Raw genomic sequence first — 21,330 nt, 5'->3', positions numbered from 1 at the left:
ATACGTATAATAAAACAGTAAAAATTACTGTGTCTGCATTAAATTCATATTATATTTAAATAACATAAAAGCAATCATTTACTTTGGCAGCTGATACAAAACCGTAACATACCACCTAAACTCTAAGAACTGGATTTAGGATGCTCAAAAGCTGATAGCAAACCTTTGTGCATAATAGAGTAATATTATGGTTTTATTTTTTGATAGTCTTGCGTAAAATAAATGAATTAGCACCATACTTGACACACACTGTGAAACGATATTTTCGCCAACTCTGGGGAAATGAACTATAAATAAAACAGGTACCATAATTTTACGTACTGCTCATAGATTATACACATATTGTATATGCCTGCAGCTTCTATTGCTTGACATTGACAATAAAGAAACAAGAATTTCAAACTTATTAGCTGTCAAAATATCATCTATTATTTTTGCTATTGGAACGAAAAATTTTCTAGTTTAAGTTTTAAATTGTAGACACGATACACAGGATTTTTCTATAAGTAATAAGTTACGGGAAATAGTAGAGTGAATATGAAGTAAAAGTTGATTTCAGCAAGATTTAAAGTGATATCCAAATAAGGTTACTATCACGTACAAGGAATGCTATATGAAAAATGGATACATTAAGACGGTCATGGAAACTTCGTAAGTTTTGTTCTTTAGATAAATAAGTTAAAATATTCTTATAGTAATAGAATAAGTAGTAATAATTTAAACCTGATTTATGTCTTAATCAATTTCTAGAAGAATTTGTTGCCCACAAAGCAAATGTCAACTGCTTGGCCATGGGTCACAAATCAAATCAGGTGTTGGCTACTGGAGGTGATGACAAAAAAGTTAACTTGTGGGCTATAGGAAGACAAGGCTGTTTGATGGTTTGTAAATAGTTGTTAATATTTTTAATTAAAGTGATATAAGGATTGTTCTATAAAAATACTTATTTCTATTGTAATAAATTAATAAATAACATTCGGACTTATATAAACTCTTATTTCTATTAATTAATTTTTTCAGAGTTTAAGTGGGCATACTACTCCTGTTGAATGTGTTTGTTTTGGACATTCAGAGGATTTGGTATGTGCTGGTTCACAAACAGGTGCTCTAAAGATATGGGATTTAGAAGCTGCAAAATTGTTACGAACTTTTACAGGACATAAAGGAGCTATTAAGTGCATGGATTTTCACCCATATGGAGATTACTTAACTACAGGATCTTGTGATAGTAATATAAAATTATGGGATACTAGAAAAAGAGGATGTATTGTCACTTACTCAAGTCACCGGCTAGCTGTAAATAGTCTTCAATTTAGTCCTGATGGACAGTGGATAGCATCAGCATGTGAAGATGGTGAGATATTTTATAATTTTACATATGTACACTATAGATGCTATCTAAGTAAATCATGTTAAATATAATTAAAAAATACAATATCAAACTAAATTCTGGTGTTTAAAAATTTCTTTATTAGGGTTGGTGAAAGTTTGGGATGTAAGAATAGGTAAAGTGTTGCAAGAGTTTGTGGAACACACATCAGCTGTAACATGTGTAAAGTTCCACCCACATGAGTTTCTTCTGGGTAGTTGTGGTACTGACAGGACAGTTAATTTTTGGGATATGGAGAAATTTCAATTAGTGTCCAAATTTGAAAAGGAAAACACCTCTATAAGGTTCGTAAAATTATGATAATGTTAATAGTTGTTAAAGTTATTGTAAATAGTTTTCTAAATTGTAATAAACTTTTCTAGGCATATGGCATTTAGTGATGATGGTGCAACACTCTTGGGATGTGGAAATGATGGGTTGCATGTCATTGGTTGGGAACCAGCAAGGGTTTTAGACACAGTTGCTGGTCATTGGGGACAAATACATGATATGACAGTTGCTCAAACACAACTGGTAAGTTTTATACAACACTTTAAACAATACTGGCTGTCTTAATACTTTTACTTTATAAATTAAATATTATAAATGCTTAATATTTTATTTTTAATTTAAACATTCATATAAGAGCGGGAAAAGTATCCACCCATCGTGATTTCCTATAATATTATTGTCAACTAAGAGAAAGATAAAAGATAAAATATAAAAAATTTGAAATTCAAAAGTATTTCAAGAACAGAAATTTGATTGTGACATTTACAAACCTTTTTGCCATACCATGGCAATGCCTGACCTCTCCATTGATGACCATAATTCAGTAATAGTATTTTGAAACTAAAAATTCAACACATTTAATATAAAAAGATAAATTATGAAGTGTATGAACATTATAAGTTATGAATCTGCCACATATCAATTTCTTTCAGATTGCAGGCTCATTTCATTCTACATATGTGGTGTTGTCAGTGGTTGATCTCAATAAAGTGCATCCATTTGGTGGTCCACCGCCAGCTGCACCAACAGTTGTCAGAGATCTTTCACCATTCCAAAAGGGTCACACGGTCCGAAAGAGTTTTTCAAAAGAAAAACCTGCTAAAGAAGGTAAGCACACAATGAATAAAAAGGACCTTGATTTCATTGACATTCCACACATTTATCATAACAATCTAAGTTATGATGTTAAACATTTTTAATTTTTTTAATTCTGTACTTAATGAAATAAATTATCTCATTTTAGTTGTCAACAAAGTATGATATACTTGTGATATTAATTTTATACATTCAATTGTATTTTATAAATGCAATAAAAACTAGTTGCACTTGGTTACAGTTCTTCATAGACCAACACTTCTTGATGAGAAGACAGCGGAAGAATCCACTTCAGGGACAGAAGCAGACGAGGACTCAGGTGCCATTATATCAAATATTAATGACTACACTGAAATATTTCGACCCTCTAGAGCATGTGAGTAGTTTTGAAATAAACCAGAACTGGTGTCCCCAAATATTGAAAATTTGTTTGTAGTAAAGAAATAAAATATTGTAACAATAATAAACAAAATTATTTTCAGTGACTCGTACCCCACCTCCCGCTACAAGTTTATCATCGGAAGACTTTTCTGTCACATGTAAGTAATGATGATGATAAATATCAATGAATCACGTTAGTACAACTTAAAATGAAATTAACTTAGATATTAAAATCTTTAAAGTACACTGAATCTTGAAACATGTAAACAAGTTAAATTGCAACAAAAATAATGTTTTAAATTGAAAGTTAATGTTATGGTTATGTTTATTAATAATATACATATACATAATATATAGTGGGATTCATTTCTTAAAAAGGATAGTATTTTCTGAATTCCATTCCATTCCATGTGGTAAAGCCACAAACAATTCCAAATAGGATTATCACCGCTTGCTTCAGAATGATGTCTCGGTTCATGTCCACTAATATTTTATGCGTTGATTTTCCTACCCGTATGCAAACTCGGGTATGTTATCCATGTGCCGCGGAAAACATGTTTCGATGTTATATTTACCATTTCTGTTAAGTCACGCCCTGGAATCGGTTTATAAATGTGTTATCGTGTTATAAAATCACGGCGCAGCGCGACCGAGACCGAGACCGTTTAGAGAATAATAGTTTTTTAATTGACTATATTTGGACTCATCAGTTACTCCAATGATCACGATCTCTGAAACGATGATCGTATCCATTTACGTATCCAACATATCCTTAGCACATGAATGCAAGCTAGAAGGCTCGGTCAGTACGTCTCTCCGTGACCTGATGCTGGATGAACCTCCGCGCCCTCCGCCGCAGCCCTCGCCGCCGCAGAGACAGAGACCGGAACACTGCTCACGTATACCCACCCCTAAAGAACACTATGTGGTTCTTGAGAAGAGAACTGAATTCCCGCGTAAGTATAATAATTAATGAGGTGTCCCATGTTTATGTATCTATGTGTTTACATTAAGTGTGAGCTTTTGTTTTATCAATTAATGGTGGATAAAAGTTAGGTTATTTTAAAAAGTACACTTATAATATGCTAAATATTTACATTAACTAATATTTATTGTACATAAAGTAGCAAACAATATAAAATATAAGTATTAATTTAATCTAATTTAAATTAAATCATATCATCATTAATGTAAACTGCATCTGCTTAAACTAACGCTTCAATTTGGTTGGCAGGTATAATAGACAGCAATAAGGACGAAAGCTTACTAACAAGTGTTCAAACAACAACAATAAATGACTTTAGTGTAAACACTATACCAACACCAACTTTAAACAGGCATAACTCATATAAAGAAACAAAATCAAGTACCAACATATGTAAGTTAGCATTTATTTGCTTTTGCCGATAAGTATTTAAAATGTTATATTTCTGTTTTTATAAAAAAATCGCGCGTTTTATGTGCTAAAATTAAATTGCAATTTATTTATTTACAGCTGGAACTAATCTGCGACAGAGTAATAGTGAAATATCACTGGGACCAACTTCTTTAGGTCCAAGATCATTGTCATTCACAAGAGCGTCTAGTCAAAATTCCAGGTAAATATCAAAGTCCTGAACTAATAAATAAGTCTGTATATATATATATTTCATAGCCAATTTTGATATAAATTATAATGAATTCTCAATTGTTTTTTCTATTATTATTATTTAAGAACCAGAGTTGATGCTGTAGCTCGCGAGCGTGTGACAATTAATAGAAGTGTAGAAACTGCAGTGGAAAGGGATCCTGAACCAGAATTTGTACCATTATCCATTGACAAACCTGTTGGATTGGATCTTGATGACTTTGTGCCTGTAAGTACGAATTATTGTAGTTGTAATAATAGTATATAAGAATAGTGAAAATATAAAAAATATAAATTATCAATAAAGCAATTTTTTATCGCTCGCCCCGATCTCATCATGATAACCTGATGTAAAAGAAATATACATATGCCATGCCGCTTCTAAGTGATAGTGATTAAAAGATTTTTTAGCAGAAAAAAATCTAAACAAATCCTATACTTATAGTGGTTATAGTCAATAAATTATTTGAAATCACATAATTTATTATCTCCTTTCCTGTATCGAAATATTTTTTTTAGTTTTAACATCTAGAGAGATATTCATAGAGTATAGAAATTAGTATATATCATATTTTTGAAAATGAAATTAATATAAGCCGTTGTCACTCAGTAAAGATGCAGCTGTCTAATGGTGACAATAGAGTGAAATATTATGTTTATAATATTAGTTTACAATATGGGCTATAATATGGTTGTTGTGTGTAGCGCGGTCTGACCGCGTGCGGGGTGAGGCGCGGCGGGCGCGGTGCGGGCGCGGAGCCGAGCGAGCAGGAGGTGCTCGGCGTCATGATGCGCGGCCACGACTCCATGATGGCCGTGCTCGCGGCCCGCCAGAGGGCGTTGCAGGTAAATGGCTCGCACTGATATATCATTTCAGCAGTTATGCCACCCGGCACCTACTATGAGTACAATGGGTTGCCATATAATTAAGTACAGCTTTCATATCGTGCTTACATTATTTCATAGGTAATCATATTAGAGAGATGCTTTTTAGTCTTTGCTTTTGAAAAAAAAACAATAATAATAAGTAGGCTTGTTTCTTTTCTTTCATAATTGTATATGGTTTTGCTCGCATGCATCAAAATACTAATAAAAGTAATCGCACAACAGCCAAGTCGCCATACAAATTGCCTATCTCATCACTTCATATAATAAAACAATATATACAATTTCAGATATTCCACTCCGTTCGAGTAAATAAAAGTCTGAAATCAGCATTGGAATCCGTCATCGCTTTAGAAGACGCATCTGTGATACTGGATATTCTAAACGTAATGGCGCATCGACCGTGAGTGTTCACTATAATATAGTTAACCAAATGTTTTCTGAGGAAACAAAAGGTAAATTTCCTAAATTAATCGTATATGTTTATTCTCTTCAGGTCATTATGGAATTTAGATATATGCCTACTAATGCTGCCTAAGATTTATGAGTTATTGCAAAGTAAATATGAATCGTAAGTATCTCATATATTTTGAACTTTAAAAAACATTTTTGTCAAAAATCACGCTAATAGAATTTTTTTTTAGATACATGCAATGTGGATGCAATGCCTTGCGGTTGATAGTAAGAAACTTTTCATCGGTGGTTCGCGCTAATGTCAGCGCACCAGTTCGCACACTTGGCGTCGACATCCCTCGAGAGGAACGCTATGCTAAATGTGCTCAAATCCACCAGCTTCTACTTGATATTCGAGCCTTTTTGCTCAAGCGACAAACACTACAAGGTCGACTAGGTGCTGCTTTCCGTGATTTGCATACTTTGATGCAACAAGGCCTCGATTGATAGAATATATTGTAAAATAAATATACGCTTTGAAGTCTATGCACACGACATCTAATAAGTTATAACTTGATTGTGTTAATGTGAGATCAATAAAAACTGGGTTGTTACATGATGAAGTGGGAACATACAAAATATTTTCTTCTAAGCGTAGTTTTGGCACTGATTGTAAATTATGATTATATTTTAATTTATGAATTAACTCAAAGAACAGCTGATGTGTTCTTAATATAAAGAAGATTCAAAATTATACACAACATGTGTATGGGTAATCACATGTAGTTTGTACAAGGACACCCTTGAATTCACAAAGCAATTAAAATGGTTATTAAATTAATGGTACTATAGTAATTTAGAAGAGTTTGGTAAATGTAATACCTTGACATATAAATTAACACTTGATTTTAATATTATTAAAAAAAACTTTCCTTAAAATAAGATAAAATCGGGATATGTATGCAAAATCATAATTTTTATTAGATATGTTGTGGTGTACATAGACTTTCAAATTTAATTTGTGCAAAAAACATTTATTCTAAAGGAGTGAAAATAATATCTAAATATTCAACTTGAGGCCTTATTAGCGATTTACTTATAAAGCATTTAAGATCTAGGATCTCATCTCTTTTAAAATTTGTTTACACAATTTCAAAAGTCATAAATTGATGTTCATTCAAAATTTTACAGTACAAAGTGCTTAATTTTCATTTTTTAAAAATCCATACAATAAACTTTTGATTCCATACATGGGTGTAAATATTATTTAATTTAAAAGAGTAGGAAGGATTAGTTCTTTTTACCACATTAACAATAAAAGTATTTAAAATGCAATTTTTTAATACTATCATATGTTTTTACTATTACTAGTTAATTAAACTGTATTTTAATGTAATTTTAAGGTAAATTTAAACACATCTTATTAAATTAATAAACAATATTAATTATTCACATAGCTTGGCTTGGTTGGCAGTGAAAAATATGTTCAAGTATTAAAATAATTTTATAAGAAAGTTACATTGTTAAATCCTACAATAATATATTAAAATAACAAATAATAATTACAAATTATATACATTTATAATAATTACAAAATATATAAATTTAATATGCCAATCAGTTCACAAAGACATGCTAGCAAATGGAATTTAAAGAGGTGCACATTATCTACAACCATGATGTACAAGTTTGCTGTGCTCTTTGTGAACAGAATCCAATAAAAGGTGGTCAACTGCATCTAGATCTAAAAATTAAAACATAACACCATGCTATGAGCAGCTACCTTAATTATACATCTAGGTAGACTAATGCTTATAATAAAACAGAAATCAGTGAGTACATAAACCTTAATCATTAATGGCAATTAGATACACAATTGGAGACAAATATGACCTCGGCAAAAGTTCTGTCCAGTTCTGGATGGACTTTTGATGCTCTGTGAATCTGATTAAAACACATGGCAATAAGGTTTGATTTATTTTGTTATATTTGTTATTGTTAAAGCCCGTTTACTGCTAGAACACAGTTTCCTTTGTAGAACTAGTAACTTTTACAAGTATGACATACAACGAGAGATGACTCTAGGGCATTGTTCAGTCAAACAATAATGGTCAGTCAAAAATATGAACCAAAATAAAACCTTAGTTAATTCTACTTGACCCATTTTGTCTAGTTGTAACTAATTGTAACAAAGGCATTCATTTATAGTTCTGACTAGGAAAATTCATGATAACGGAAAACAGGCTTTATCTATAACATATATTATTATACTATCATTAATCAGATTTTACTATTTTATTGCTCTCAACATATTGACAACCATATTGTAGGATTTTTGGTACAGTTTTGTGTATCTAGTTTTAAACAATTGAAGTAGGAAGTACTAAATCTATGCATTATTTTAACATTCTTATTATAGGATGTATATTTCAGTTCAATGTTCTTATTGTTATTACATAAAACAAGAAAACATTACAGTTACATTTTTATGTTTGATAGAAATAGTTTAATTCCTTTTTAAGAGTTAAAACTGAAGGTAAAACATTCATGCTTGAGATTTTCTTATAAGATTAACACTTGCAGAAAATTGTTTTATAATAGACTGATATACTTTGTATATAACATTATGTTGTAATAAAATAAATGTGATTTAAACCTGCCATAGGTTTTATTTTATAACTATCACATAGATAAACTAAATAAAATACCTCACTCAACACAGTAATTGTAGATTTATCAAAGATTAGCTTTAAAAGGTTAAAATTCAATTCTATTTGAGTTAATATATCATTTACTTTTTCTTCTTACCAATACTGTATTTACTGGGACTTGAATTCCTTTTTCTATTAAATTTATTCATTTTTTTAGCCAAAAGTTCATCAGATACATCTTTTTTCATATCCTCCTCATCATCGATATCAGGCTTTTTCTCCAGCTCCATGAGTCTTTCTATTTCAGGATTCATGCCTTTAAAGGATAACCTTCCCTCTAAAAGATCCTCGCAAAATATAAAACTAGATTCTGCTATATAATTTCCGGAGGCATGCTTCATTTCATTTGTAATTACATTCGCGTATAAGCTCTCGTGATCTTCAACGTTTTCCAACTCTTTTTGTAATCTATCCTTAGTCTTTTTCATAAATTTCATATCTAACACAGATTTCGGTAATGTTGGTTTTTTCATCGCTGCCATTTTTATTTAATTTCTCATAAAATACGATTGATTCGATTTTACTCTTCTAAATTGAGAGAAAATAATTAAGAAATATTTGCGACAATTTATTGATTATAACATGAATGCTTTAGAACGTGTTATTACCAAAACACGGGGATATGACGCGGATTGTGTAATAAGTAATGTGTTTTGACTTTTGAGTTTTGACAATTTATTTTGATGACAGAATCCATAGATTATACACTTATATACTGACAGAATCCGTCCTCATTGGAATCGGGAGTTGCCATTTAATAAAAAAGAAGATTTTGACGAAACCTCAAATGTCAAAAAGGAATATCTAACTACTAACTAATACAATAAAACTTATACTCAGATAAGTACCTGTATTATAACGATTACATTTATTCTACGATTCCTATGCGGCATTTTGATTGTATGATGCATCATCATCATCATCATCCGTTTAGTGTGTTGCACTTTTCCATAACCAATGTTTCTTGACGATAGAGCTACTACCATAAACAAAGATATGCTGTTGTTAAGTGTTGACAATACAATGACGACAGTTAACAGTTGACAGACACTGGCAAATAGTTAAAACTTATTGCCATAAAGGAAAAAAAAAAAAAAAAAACAGTTGACATTTGACAGTATATGAAAACACATGGGCCATGCTTGTTGAAGATGTTTGAAAATGTTCTGTATTGTAATTTAATTGAAAAGATAGCGCTGAGGAGTTTTGAATAAATAATATACCTTTAAATCTTATAAAATGCAAGTATCAGAAATTGATAATGTTAAGATTTATAATCTGAGTGCTGGAAAATCGTTACCCGATGTAAGTTCTATTTCTTTAAAAATAATTATAAAACAAATGAGTAGTAATTTACTTTATTATCTATCTTATTTATCTATTTAAGTTTCAAATCTTTATTTCATCTCAAAGATGTTAATTATTTACAGTGGTTAACAGAAAGGAAGAAACGAGCGCTATTAAAAAAGAATGTTGATCTTCGTAGAAGAATTGAACTTATCCAAGAGTTTGATATGCCAGGTGTGAGTACTAGTATACGAGCCTCGAAAGATGGACAGTATATTATGGCTACTGGCATTTATAAACCCAGGGTTAAATGTTTTGATGTCAACAATTTATCTTTGAAATTTGAAAGATGTTTGGATTCAGAAGTTGTTACTTTTGAAATACTTAGTGAAGATTATACAAAGGTGAGAATAGTCATAATATATGTAGTTATAATGATGTATCTACTTAAAGAATAATTTATGAATATATGTATTACATACACACTACCAAAACAATATATCAATGCAAATAGTACTCATGCTGCTGTCATTAAATGAGATTAAAAAAAAAAGAGAATTATCTTAGTAAATTTAATAATAAAACTAGGTGAAAATACCATCGTCATGGATATTTTCAGATAGTGTTTCTTCAATGTGATCGCTATGTGGAGTTTCATGTGGGACATGGGAGGCATTATAGATTGAGAGTGCCTCACTTTGGTAGAGATATGACCTATCATCGTCCCTCTTGTGACCTTATTGTTGTTGGAGCTTCAAGTGTAAGTATAGTTTTTATTGTAAATTAAAATTTAAATTATTTACAGAACTAGTCTATCGCTACAAATATTTTAATCTATGTGTACATATAATAAAACTAACCAGACATCTTCACATTAAATATATTTTTTTAAAGTTGATTGCAATATGAGGATGAGTATGAGTTTCAGACCCCAAAGCAATGATTAGATTTTTTTATGTTGATCTGTTTGTATGTTTATGAATAATATGAAAAGTTCCTGGGCAGATTTTAACAAAAATTTACCTGTTGATAGATCTATATTAGAAATTAATTTCTAACTTTGTGAGTTTATTCATAGGATTTCTATATTATTATTAAAAATTTCATTGTTCTGAACGTTCCATGTACCATGAAGTCTCGAGTAAGCTAAAATTATATTATATCTAGTATTTAATAAAATTGTTAAATTTTATTAAAAATGTGTTATGGTTTTCAGGAAGTCTACAGATTAAATTTAGAATTAGGACAGTTCTTGGCCCCTTATGTCACCAAGGCGACTGAAATTAATTGTTGCAGTGTAAATGAGGAACATGGCTTATTAGTATTTGGTTCCGAAAGTGGTCATGTTGAAGCGTGGGACCCTCGTACAAAATCTAAACAAGGGGTATTAGATTGTGCTTTACATTGCTCAGATGTTAATTATAGGTACTTTGAAAATATTGTTTTTATGTTCTTATGTGGTACTTGAGAGATTTTGACGTGACAACGTCTTAAATTAGGTTGCGGCTCGGAGTCACTCATGAAAAAGTGTAACGCCCGGTAACGTTACGATGAGTCACCGAACTATGATCGGTCCGCCGCGCGCGCAGCACTAGAGAATTAGGCGCATTGAATCGGCGCGTGCTTGTGTCTCTGTCTCTGTCTTTTTAGTAAACAAAATATATTTTCTATAGTTAAAATTTGTGCAATTCTTATTTTCATTCAATTCCTTGTTCCTATTGTGCAATTTAATAATATTCATATCAATAAATATTCTACCGAGAAAAAGACGTTGTCACGTAAAATCTTCGCCCGTAAAACCGACTTTACAGGCAACCATTTTTGTTGTTGAGATATTCAGTTGAGTTCAATAAAAAGAAATTAAGCCAGCATTTGAAATATTGATATCTGGTCTTTTATTACAGAAACTCTATCATGCCATCTATAACTGCTTTAAAATTCAATGGTGCACTGCAAATGGGTGTGGGTACTTCATCAGGCCATGTTTTGCTGTATGATATAAGATCTAGCAAACCATTATTAGTAAAAGACCATATGAATGAAATTCCCATCAAAAAAATTGAATTCCACCAACAAATGAATTACGTTTACTCAATGGATGCTAATGTTGTGAAAATATGGGACAAAAATACAGTAAGTTATTTGCAGGGTAGTGTATATTGCTTAGTGATTTCACTTGTTATAATATTTTATCTTAAATTTCATTCATGAGCAAGTTGGTTGTCAGCTTTTTGTGACCTTTAATTTTGAGATATATTTAAATTTACAATCTATTGCTTTTTCTAGTGAATAATTAATTGCTGTTTCTTTTTAGGGCAAACAATATACCAATATTGAATCATCTGTTGATTTCAATGATCTATGTGTAATACCAAATACAGGACTTTGCATGATGGCAGTTGAGGACCAAAAAATGCAAGTTTATTATGTACCCTCATTAGGTATGCGCTAATTGAAATATGATCAATCATTAATTACTATATCCTATTAATATTATAAATGCGAAAGTTTGTATGGATGTATGGATGTTTGTTACTCTTTCACGTAAAAACTACTGAACCAATTGCAATGAAATTTGGTACGTAGACAGCTGGATAACTGGAATAACATATGGGCAACTTTTTATCCCGATATTCCTACGGGATACAGACTTACGCGGGTGAAACCGCGGGGCGCAGCTAGTAATAAATATTAAGCTGAATAGTTTGTTTGAACACAACTTAACTACTTGACCATTTTACAAAAAAAAAAAAAATTATTGTAGGATCCATAATCCTTTGGCTATGTATTTACAATAGGTACAGCCAGAACAGACAGCTGCTTCATATAATTTTGTAAATTTTATGACACTTGTATATTTAAAATGCTGATCAGGTGAAAATTAACTATAAATGTTAATGTTGATCAACTTTAATAGTATACTTATAAAGATATGTGGACAACATACATAATTAGCAGATATTACTGTATTCAATAGCTTTGTGTGTATTTGAAAGTAGACAATGACATTGGATTATGTATTGTTACACTACTTATTATGAAAACTCTTTACTTTTACCAAACCAAACCTAAAAACCCAAAAAACTCAACATAATCAATTGTTTGTAAAAAAAAACCTGGGTTCAATGGACTGACAAAAATGTGAGCAAGACTATTTTAATATTGATCCAAATCAGTCATGTTAGGAACCCACATCTTTGTTAACAGGCCCTGCTCCAAAATGGTGTGCGTTCTTGGATAATCTGACAGAAGAAATGGAAAGCTCTGCATCACAAACAGTGTATGACGACTATAAGTTTGTCACTAAACAAGAACTTGAATCTTTGGGCTTGGATCATCTCTTAGGAACAAATCTTTTAAGAGCATATATGCATGGGTATGTTTTCATACTATAGTAAGAAGAATTAAATATCTTTTATTTAAAATATAAATAATAATAACATAAATACATGAGATTATTCATTCATTTATAATATTTTAGATATTTCGTCGATGTGCGATTGTATAAACGAGCGAAATCAATTGCCGATCCATTTGCATTTGAGGAATATAAGAAACGAAAAATTAGGGAAAAGATTGAACAAGAAAGACCATCAAGACTTAAAGTGGACGATAATTTGCCGAAAGTCAACAGAGAGCTCGCATCTCGTTTGTTGGAGAATGGTGATAAACCTAAAAAGAAACAGACTGGCAATCTATTGAAAGATGATAGATTTAAGGTGAGTTTATTGATTTATAATAACATTAGTTAATTGCCATTCGGAAAAGCTTTTTTTGCAATTATTAATGAAATATAAACTGTATAATACCTTTATGAATAAAAAATAAAAAGAATAAAATAATGTAACTTAAATTATTTTGTGGATAGGCATTGTTTGAGAATCCGGACTTTGAAGTGGATAAGGGTGCTGAAGAATATCGATTATTGAACCCAGTACTAGCTCGATTGGACAAAAGTAAACCCAAGCCTCAAGCTGAAGTGGAACAAATGGAGGTTTGTATAATTATTTAGTAATAATTTGATCAACTAAAATTACAAATAGATTTTAAATTAAGGCTACAAAGTGAACGTAGGTGTTTTTCAGTAAAGAAGGGTACAAGACTCAAACTCTTTTGATTAATAGGGGCGCTTTCTAATCGTCAAAAATAATTTTACCTATTACTTAGATTCAATCGTATTTGATCTTGCCCACAAATATGATCTGATTTCTTATGAAGTTATAGAGTTATATAAAACTCTTAATATGGTTATAATATTTTGTCTATTTTAGGACGACGCTGAAGATAAAGATTCAGACGCAGAGTTCTATGATACAAGTGGTGAAAGTTCGGACGATGACAGAACGTGGGTGAAGGAAGTTAAAAAGCAACATAAAATTATAAGGAATAAAAAGCAACCGGATGATGAAGTAGAAGACGATGACACTAGAAAAGAGAAAGTTTACGAGTTTAGTAACGCACCCAAAACAGTTAATATCAAGAGTGTAATGCAAGTTAGTAAAAAGAGCTTGGGAGAACGATTGAATAAAGAAGGGTCCACTATTGTATCAGGGACTGGCGGTAATCGAGAAATGAAGTTCGTTATGAGAGGCAAGAAAAATATTTCAGATAATCAAAAGAAAATGAAGAAACACTATGAAGAGAGAAAGCAATTGGTTAGAAGAACTGGATTTTTAAAGAAAAAGAATCGATTTTAGTAATAAAGAATGTAATTATACTTTTGGCTATTATTAATTTGGTTTTCCTTATACTTTCTTACATGCACTGAGACATAACTATTAGTAGCAAGAAATAGTTATTTATAATTTGCTGAAGACAATTTTTATATTTAATGAATCTTTTCTACCAAAAAAGGTATCGAGGAGGAAGTGCCACTCTAAATTCTAAAATGTGATCAAATGACAACAATTTCTTATAAAACAAAATCTCGCCTATAGAAAACTAACTTAATTATCTTGTAATGAACAAGAAAATATATTTATATAAAAAATTGAATTGAGAACATCTCTCGTTTTTAGGAAAATCGGTTAAAAATTAATCGAAGGATTGTTATAACCCCATGATTAATAAGAGAATGTCTTTAACGGATATAAAATAAAAGTAGTCACATCCCATTTTAAAATCTAGAAATGTCTACGATACAAACTTCCGTATAAGAGTAGGTACTTTACAAGGATGTGGATAAATTATTTTAAATAACATTTGTTAATACACCTACATCTGTAATAAATAACGTATTACTTTATGTGAAATGAGCAAAGAGAGAATTACAAAAAAACTAAAGAAATAGTTCTCGCTATCAACTTATTACGCATAGGGTATCACAGTTCAACATTGGTGGCAAACCCTCGGCTCTAGTAAGAATTTATGGCTATTCTTGAATACCCCGGGAATATAATATGTATTATGTTCATATATCTGACTTTCCCTACATGTCTGATAAATACTACTTATTAACTACCAATATACTTTTATGATGTTTTTTTCACTTAGCTACTTTCTAAATATCTATATCGGATGCTGATCTCTTACATCAAAACAGCTCTCACACAATCGAAATCACAATACCAAAATACAGTAATGCATTAATGGATTCAGTAGGTATTCTATGCCTACTGCTTTTTTATACAATTTTTGGAACTAGATTAAAGAGTTGTACATATCGTTAAAATATGACTAAGAAAGAAAGCAACAAATAAGCTTACCAACAATAAATAAAAACATAAATGTATGTGTATTCTATTTATGTTGATAATTTCTGATAAGTTACAGTTTTATAATGAGAGTATCATATATACCTAAAAAGTTGCATTAAAATGCAGTTCATTAGCACTCACCATCAACAAGCAATTTGTAAACACGTATTTATTTTTAATAAGTCATAATAATTATTTTTATTATGAGGGTAAGCGGTTGCAATGATTCGTTCGTGTTAATAATACCGGACAGTAGATTTTGAAGATTCACGATTTGAATAAAAATATGCAAAACGAAAATGGTTCCTACAGTAGCAGTAAGTATGCGTCTAAAATTGTAGTGCAACACATTTTAATTGTTGATTTAATTAATAATAGAAACATAAACATTAATAGTGTCGTTAAGAAGTTATTGTATGAATAATGTTTTTCAAAGTAATTAATGTGTAGATATGGGCAATAAAATGGATAATGTGAATTACTTAATCGGTCGTATAGCTAGCGATCTACTGGACAGCCATGTACTGGGCAACGAGAAATTGGATGTGCCAGCTATGGAACGATCCATGAGATCAAGCGTAGATGGAAACAGTGTCGATGTGAGTGCCAACGTTTTGTTGTTGTTCGTATAAAATATAGTTGCAATTATACGTTCTAGTATGCACTTTCAGAAAAAAGTGTTGAGTATATCGTGTGTGCTTCAATAACCGGATATTCATGTTGGTTTTCCAGTTAAAGAAAATATATAAAAATCTCAGATTCATAATATGGTGATACTGTTTTTAAGACTCTTTTGTAATTCAAATTAGTGATTATATCCTTTAATTATTTTGAATATTTAATTTATCCATTTTTTTAAACTACAGATAGGGGAAATCACAGAATCACCCGAAACGGAATATATGAGTACTTCAGCAATTTTACACTATTGTAAATCGAAAGTGAGTAAATGTAACAGACTATTACATTATTAACGATTAAATTAAAAAAAGAAACAATCAAATAATAAATACTTAATACTATCTAATTAGGTAGCTAAATTTTAGTTTTTAGTTTAATTGAGTTTGAGTTGGATTTAAATATTGCTATTCAGTTCGTTATAAACTAATGTTTTACTAGTGATTAAATCCAAGATAATTTATTTCTAAAAGAATAAGAAATGTATCGTATAATGTAATAAATATAAGCCATTTTATATATTTCACAAAAATAAATCAGAAGCGGTACGAAATTACGTCGAAACTTAATACAATATGTCTGCAAAGTTTCCTCATAGCAGCCACTTAATTATTAAGAATTTTATGTTATAATAATAATAATAAAGCACATTGTTTGTAAATAATTATTTAATTCTAGATATTACTGCCATATTTAAAACTGTTATCTGTAATGGGTTTACGGCCTGGTGCAGACGCTTCGAATTCTTCCTGCTATGCAAATTGCTTGTCTCATTTTCACTCTGCACAAGTAGCAGTATTTATGTGTCTGGGATATATTCTACAATATATGGCATGTTTCAGGTAAGATATTATGACTTGACATTAAAGCAAAATTTTTTTATTCCATTAGTAAACATTGCATATCCAGTTAGAAGCGCCTTACAAGAGACAGACCAGCGTCAAAGCTTAAAGTAGGTCGCTGGAATAGTTCATTGGGGTTACCGTAACGTCTTACAGCAGTAGTTATTTTAGTGCGGGAAAGTGATGGTGCTACTTTTTCCCAAACTGGAATGAATGCTGATTCAGACGATAGTCTCCAAATCTTAAAGGTTGATATTTCGTCGTCCACCGTAGCTTATTTTTTTAATGGTACTAGCCTGACGCTTTGTTCATACAACACAAAGAACCATAAAAGATCTGCCGATTATACATCCTATTGAGAAAGCAGAATGTTCAGTTCTAAATTACAACTGGGAACATCGATTGGAGCAGTATTTATATAACTACATTAATGAGAAGAACGAATAAAACAGAAATAAAAGAAATCTGCAAAGCGAGATAAGCTTATAGCTTCTACATTGAAAGCATTGATCAACATTTACCAAATTATCCAAAATTTCAATTGAGATTAGTGTGTTCAAACAAATTCTTCACCTACATATTAGATTTGATTATTTTCTTTTATTGCAGAAGAGATCGCGGCTTCTGTTATAAACTTGTACCCTTAACACTTACATCGACAGAATACGATACTTACAAACAAGTTTGTTACGGAAATGTCACATTTACATACATCGGACCCAGTTTATTGCATTTTCTAGGATTTATTTACGCTCTTTATCTATTTAGGATATCAGACAATGAACAATTACAAAATCTGATGGAAAGAGTAAGATTTTCATTTAATATTTTATTATAAAATGCAATCTATATGTTTTTTCAAGCAAAAGGAATTTTTGAAATCATTACAAAACATCAGGTATATTTTTTAGGTCTTTCTCCTGTCTTCGTATGCGCCACAAGGTACAGCGACTACAAAACCAAAGCGTCTATTACGTATGCTATGGTTTTTCATTATTTTGAGTGTGCTTTGGATGTGCATGTCGCTATGCTCAGTCAATTTAATGTTGGCCAGAGGAACTATTATGTTTCGGTGGATGGAGGATTGGTATGTAATATATTGTTTATACTACTATTATGTATATTATATATACTATTCTACGTTGTATAATGATCCTAATTTTATTTATAGTTCATACGACGTTATACTCGTGCTAAAAATTCTATTGATCATATGCACGTTGATTCACGACATGGTTCAAGCGACAGTTATTACAAGTTATTGTTTACAAGCACAGCTTTTACAAGCTCATTTGATGTTTCTGAAGGAACGTCTCCTTAATAGAACAATCTCACCCTTAAATTGGATGAGGGTATGTTTGACTTTCTTTAATGTAGTTGTAAATACTGAAAACAATAGATATTAATATATATATTTTTTTATTTTAGGAAATATCTGAGTTTAGAAAACTCCTTAAGTACTTGAACGATGATTTAGCGCCCGCTGTATGTTTATTTACAATTGTAAATGCATCGTGGGCAGTGTCAGGTATAATGTGGCTCCTCGATTTAGATAAAGTGGACACAGGAACGGAGCCTATTGCTGGAATCAGTATATTAAATCAGTTATTATGGGTTTCTGCTGTCGTCGTACCATTTATACAGGTAACTATTTAAACTGAGTTCCTTGGTAAAGTTATTCATAGCCTTTATATATCTTATATATAAAATTCTCGTGTCACAATATTAGTCTCTATACTCCTCCGAAACGGCTTGACCGATTCCTCTGAAATTTGGTAAGCATATTGGGTAGGTCTGAGAATCGGCTAACATCTATTTTTCATACCACTAAACGATAAGAGTAAGGCAGAACAGCGTTTGCCGGGTGCAGCTAGTAATGTATATATCTGTTGGTTTTGGTTAATCTGTCGGTGTGTTGTCTAGGTTTTTTTGAAAAGCTTAAAAGTATAAAATTCTTGTCTCATCTAAGTTGTGTATTTTCAACGATTCTTCACTTCAATTTCAATAGTTTTATTTGTCAATGAACCATTGCTAATCTTTTCAGGCGGCGAGACTATCAGCGGAGTGTCGTCGCACGCAATCAATCGGCCACGAGCTATGCGTTCGCCCGTTCCTACACCAAGACACGTCCCAGGAAGATATAAGTACTGTACTGGCGTATTCCACTTCTCTAAAACTACGCGCTAAACTATTTTGCTTCCCAGTCGCAGGCCGATATATCTGCTTATTGTTGACCCTGACATTAATTATTTTATTCGCATTAGGAATGTGTCATTATTTACAATAATTTTTCATGAATCGAAAATTTTAATTGAGTTAAAATTGAAGATGAAATTTATTAAAATTTTTAGAATTAAATAAATAGCATGAATTTTTTAAAACCGTTTTATTTCACAGCACATCAATTCTAGGAATAACACTTAGAATATTTTAATATAAAATTTTCTATAAACATCAAATAACGGCAATGATATTTATCAGAACAGCAAACAATAATAAACTATACTAAATATTTAAACAAATGCATCGGCTACAGTAAACGCTAACAATATATAAGTATTACTTGGAACCGAGGTAAATTTGCGATAGAAATTTAATAGACAATATGAACGGATACTATTTAGTGACACATATGAGACAATGACGATCAATCATAATCTGTTTGTTTCACTCATTGTTTTCACAAAACATGCATTATAATTAAGACTATATCATAAATAAGTAAGATTTCAATTACAAAATACCTTCTTCAACAATATATAAGGTATACTTTTAAAATATTTAGGTACTTACTCTAAAATATTGACTAATACTTGTGAGACGTTTTCAAATTATTAACATACAGCTTAAAACTAATAATAACAACAGATATAACATTTAATGTAAACATCAAATTAATAATTTTCGCATTAAAATAAAACTTTGACTGTGTTACTTGTTAATTGTTATTTACTGTCTCTCATGAGATATCGTAAAATCGTTGCATGCAAAATAAATGCAAGATCATAAAACTGTTGCATTTTTTATTTGAATCGTTTCCGTTCTAGTGCTGTATTTCAAATGTGTTACATATACATTATCGTTATCAGGGCACGCATAAAAGAACAAGCTTATTTAGATCGTCTTGTTGTATTGCACGTGGCCCTACCAAGTATATCTGTATATTTGGGAGTCTTCAGATTTTTTGTTATTTTATCTTATAATTATATAATTTTTATTTATACAGCAAAGAACTTATGAAATAACAGAACTAAATTCAGTAAATATAAAAGAATCTTAATTTATATTTGGCGCTACTATTATCTATTTATTAATTAGGACACATTATATATATTAATTAATTAGGACACAAAAATATGAAATAGGCCGCAAAAAACACGTGCGAAAATAAGAAAAGATTAACTTTATTATTACTTGAGATGAGAAATGAACATGTATTATTTAGCTGCAACTAATTAGTGCATTTATAAAATAACAAACAGCACCATTTATTAAGAACCAAACAATGGCAAGTTTATTATATCCGCCAGCTATCGTAAACAATGTTTTACGGTAATGTGTTTAGACTTTAGAGTTTACTTTAACTTTGCCTTTATACTAATTGAAGAAATCGTGACTGAGGTATAAGAATGCGTTTTAGTCAATTCTGGTACGTTGACTCTATATCAGGCGTTGCCAAACAACTACATAGAGAGCGCAGTCATTTTAAGGCGTCATCGGGGTTGTCTCGGACCTCGTGTATAGAAACATCGATTGCTGTTATCTGTCTAATTATTTAGTGCCCACAATGAATTTATTAACAAAACTGTATTCCAACAACGTTCAGGAAACGCGATCGTCACGGGAGCTATAAAATTACGAAACCTATATCTAAATCCGACGACATATAAAACAATAGAACTCACAGCGTGACATCGATCGCGGGCGTGGAACATTCTAGAAGGCTCTAAAGCTAGGCGCGAGCGAGGCGGGCGACCTCGTGCGCGCGGCCGACGGGCGCTTGTGCGGCGCGCCCAGTCGGGGCTAGTCGGCCGGCGCGCCGCGCTCCGCCACCGCGCCGCGCCACCACGCCACCACGTGCGTCAGCGCGGCAACCTCGCGCGGCCCCGCCCCCGCGCCCGCGCCCGCGCCCCCGAACCCCGCGCCCCCGCACACGCGGCTATTGCTCTTCATCACCGCTGTAAACCAATGCAATTGCATTTACGGTCAATCCGTCGCATCGAATTGCACAGCCCACGCCCACTACTAAATAGTAAATGTGAAATCCCGATAGATTCTTCATCGGCGTCACGACCGGATAATTATACTGCTACTACTAATATTATATTACTATACTAATTTTACTTCTGCGTTC

At 31.6% G+C, this 21,330-nt stretch overlaps 4 protein-coding genes across 6 annotated transcripts in view; 2 read left to right on the top strand and 2 right to left on the bottom strand.

The window, feature by feature from the left end:
• Nucleotides 1-419: 419 nt before the first annotated feature.
• On the top strand, nt 420-8,036 carry LOC119840349 (katanin p80 WD40 repeat-containing subunit B1-like). 3 transcript variants are annotated; one of them, XM_038366936.1, is made up of 16 exons: nt 420-651; nt 751-881; nt 1,021-1,354; nt 1,476-1,674; nt 1,753-1,903; nt 2,314-2,488; nt 2,718-2,795; nt 2,959-3,015; nt 3,634-3,813; nt 4,092-4,235; nt 4,353-4,455; nt 4,572-4,713; nt 5,190-5,330; nt 5,660-5,772; nt 5,866-5,940; nt 6,014-8,036. In XM_038366936.1, the coding sequence occupies exons 1-16, from the start codon at nt 621-623 to the stop codon at nt 6,267-6,269; spliced, it is 2,310 nt and encodes a 769-aa protein (XP_038222864.1). In that variant the 5' UTR covers nt 420-620; the 3' UTR covers nt 6,270-8,036. The 3 variants fall into 3 exon arrangements, with proteins under 3 accessions (XP_038222864.1, XP_038222855.1, XP_038222872.1); XM_038366927.1 differs by having other exon boundaries at nt 2,718-2,852; XM_038366944.1 differs by lacking the exon at nt 4,092-4,235 and having other exon boundaries at nt 2,718-2,852.
• A 64-nt stretch (nt 8,037-8,100) lies between these two features.
• On the bottom strand, nt 8,101-9,137 carry LOC119840366 (M-phase phosphoprotein 6). Its single transcript, XM_038366956.1, has one exon. The coding sequence runs from the start codon at nt 8,953-8,955 to the stop codon at nt 8,554-8,556; it is 402 nt and encodes a 133-aa protein (XP_038222884.1). The 5' UTR covers nt 8,956-9,137; the 3' UTR covers nt 8,101-8,553.
• A 441-nt stretch (nt 9,138-9,578) lies between these two features.
• On the top strand, nt 9,579-19,278 carry LOC119833862 (nucleolar protein 10). Its single transcript, XM_038358106.1, has 18 exons — nt 9,579-9,778; nt 9,904-10,164; nt 10,380-10,520; nt 10,977-11,185; nt 11,665-11,893; nt 12,075-12,201; nt 12,968-13,136; nt 13,242-13,479; nt 13,629-13,754; nt 14,032-14,456; nt 15,974-16,055; nt 16,323-16,397; nt 16,813-16,976; nt 17,586-17,784; nt 17,888-18,063; nt 18,148-18,328; nt 18,405-18,620; nt 19,021-19,278. The coding sequence occupies exons 1-18, from the start codon at nt 9,713-9,715 to the stop codon at nt 19,261-19,263; spliced, it is 3,327 nt and encodes a 1,108-aa protein (XP_038214034.1). The 5' UTR covers nt 9,579-9,712; the 3' UTR covers nt 19,264-19,278.
• Nucleotides 19,279-20,999: 1,721 nt separating this feature from the next.
• The window catches only part of LOC119833775 (sodium leak channel non-selective protein), a 16,205-nt gene continuing 15,874 nt past the window's right edge, over nt 21,000-21,330 (bottom strand). Inside the window, exon 35 of the mRNA XM_038357988.1 lies at nt 21,000-21,154. Within this exon, the coding sequence (XP_038213916.1) occupies nt 21,000-21,154 (155 nt within the window). The remainder of the gene's footprint in view (nt 21,155-21,330) is intronic.

The sequence above is a fragment of the Zerene cesonia genome, chromosome 1, assembly GCF_012273895.1.
Source record: "Zerene cesonia ecotype Mississippi chromosome 1, Zerene_cesonia_1.1, whole genome shotgun sequence".
NCBI lineage: Eukaryota > Metazoa > Arthropoda > Insecta > Lepidoptera > Pieridae > Zerene > Zerene cesonia.
The sequence above is the reverse complement of the archived record's forward strand: the minus strand, read 5'-3'. Positions and strand labels throughout refer to the sequence as shown.

Excerpts from the sequence above, each read along its gene's own strand:
- LOC119833862 (XM_038358106.1), top strand. The coding sequence starts at position 9,713 with ATGCAAGTATCAGAAATTGATAATGTTAAGATTTATAATCTGAGTGCT. Across the intron at positions 10,165-10,379 it reads TTAGTGAAGATTATACAAAG|ATAGTGTTTCTTCAATGTGA; the intron begins GTGAGAATAGTC and ends GGATATTTTCAG. Across the intron at positions 14,457-15,973 it reads AAGAAAAAGAATCGATTTTA|CCATGTACTGGGCAACGAGA; the intron begins GTAATAAAGAAT and ends TCTACTGGACAG.
- LOC119840349 (XM_038366927.1), top strand. The coding sequence starts at position 621 with ATGGATACATTAAGACGGTCATGGAAACTTC. Across the intron at positions 3,016-3,633 it reads GGAAGACTTTTCTGTCACAT|CACATGAATGCAAGCTAGAA; the intron begins GTAAGTAATGAT and ends ACATATCCTTAG. Across the intron at positions 4,236-4,352 it reads AAAATCAAGTACCAACATAT|CTGGAACTAATCTGCGACAG; the intron begins GTAAGTTAGCAT and ends ATTTATTTACAG.
- LOC119840366 (XM_038366956.1), bottom strand. The coding sequence starts at position 8,955 with ATGGCAGCGATGAAAAAACCAACATTACCGAAATCTGTGTTAGATATG.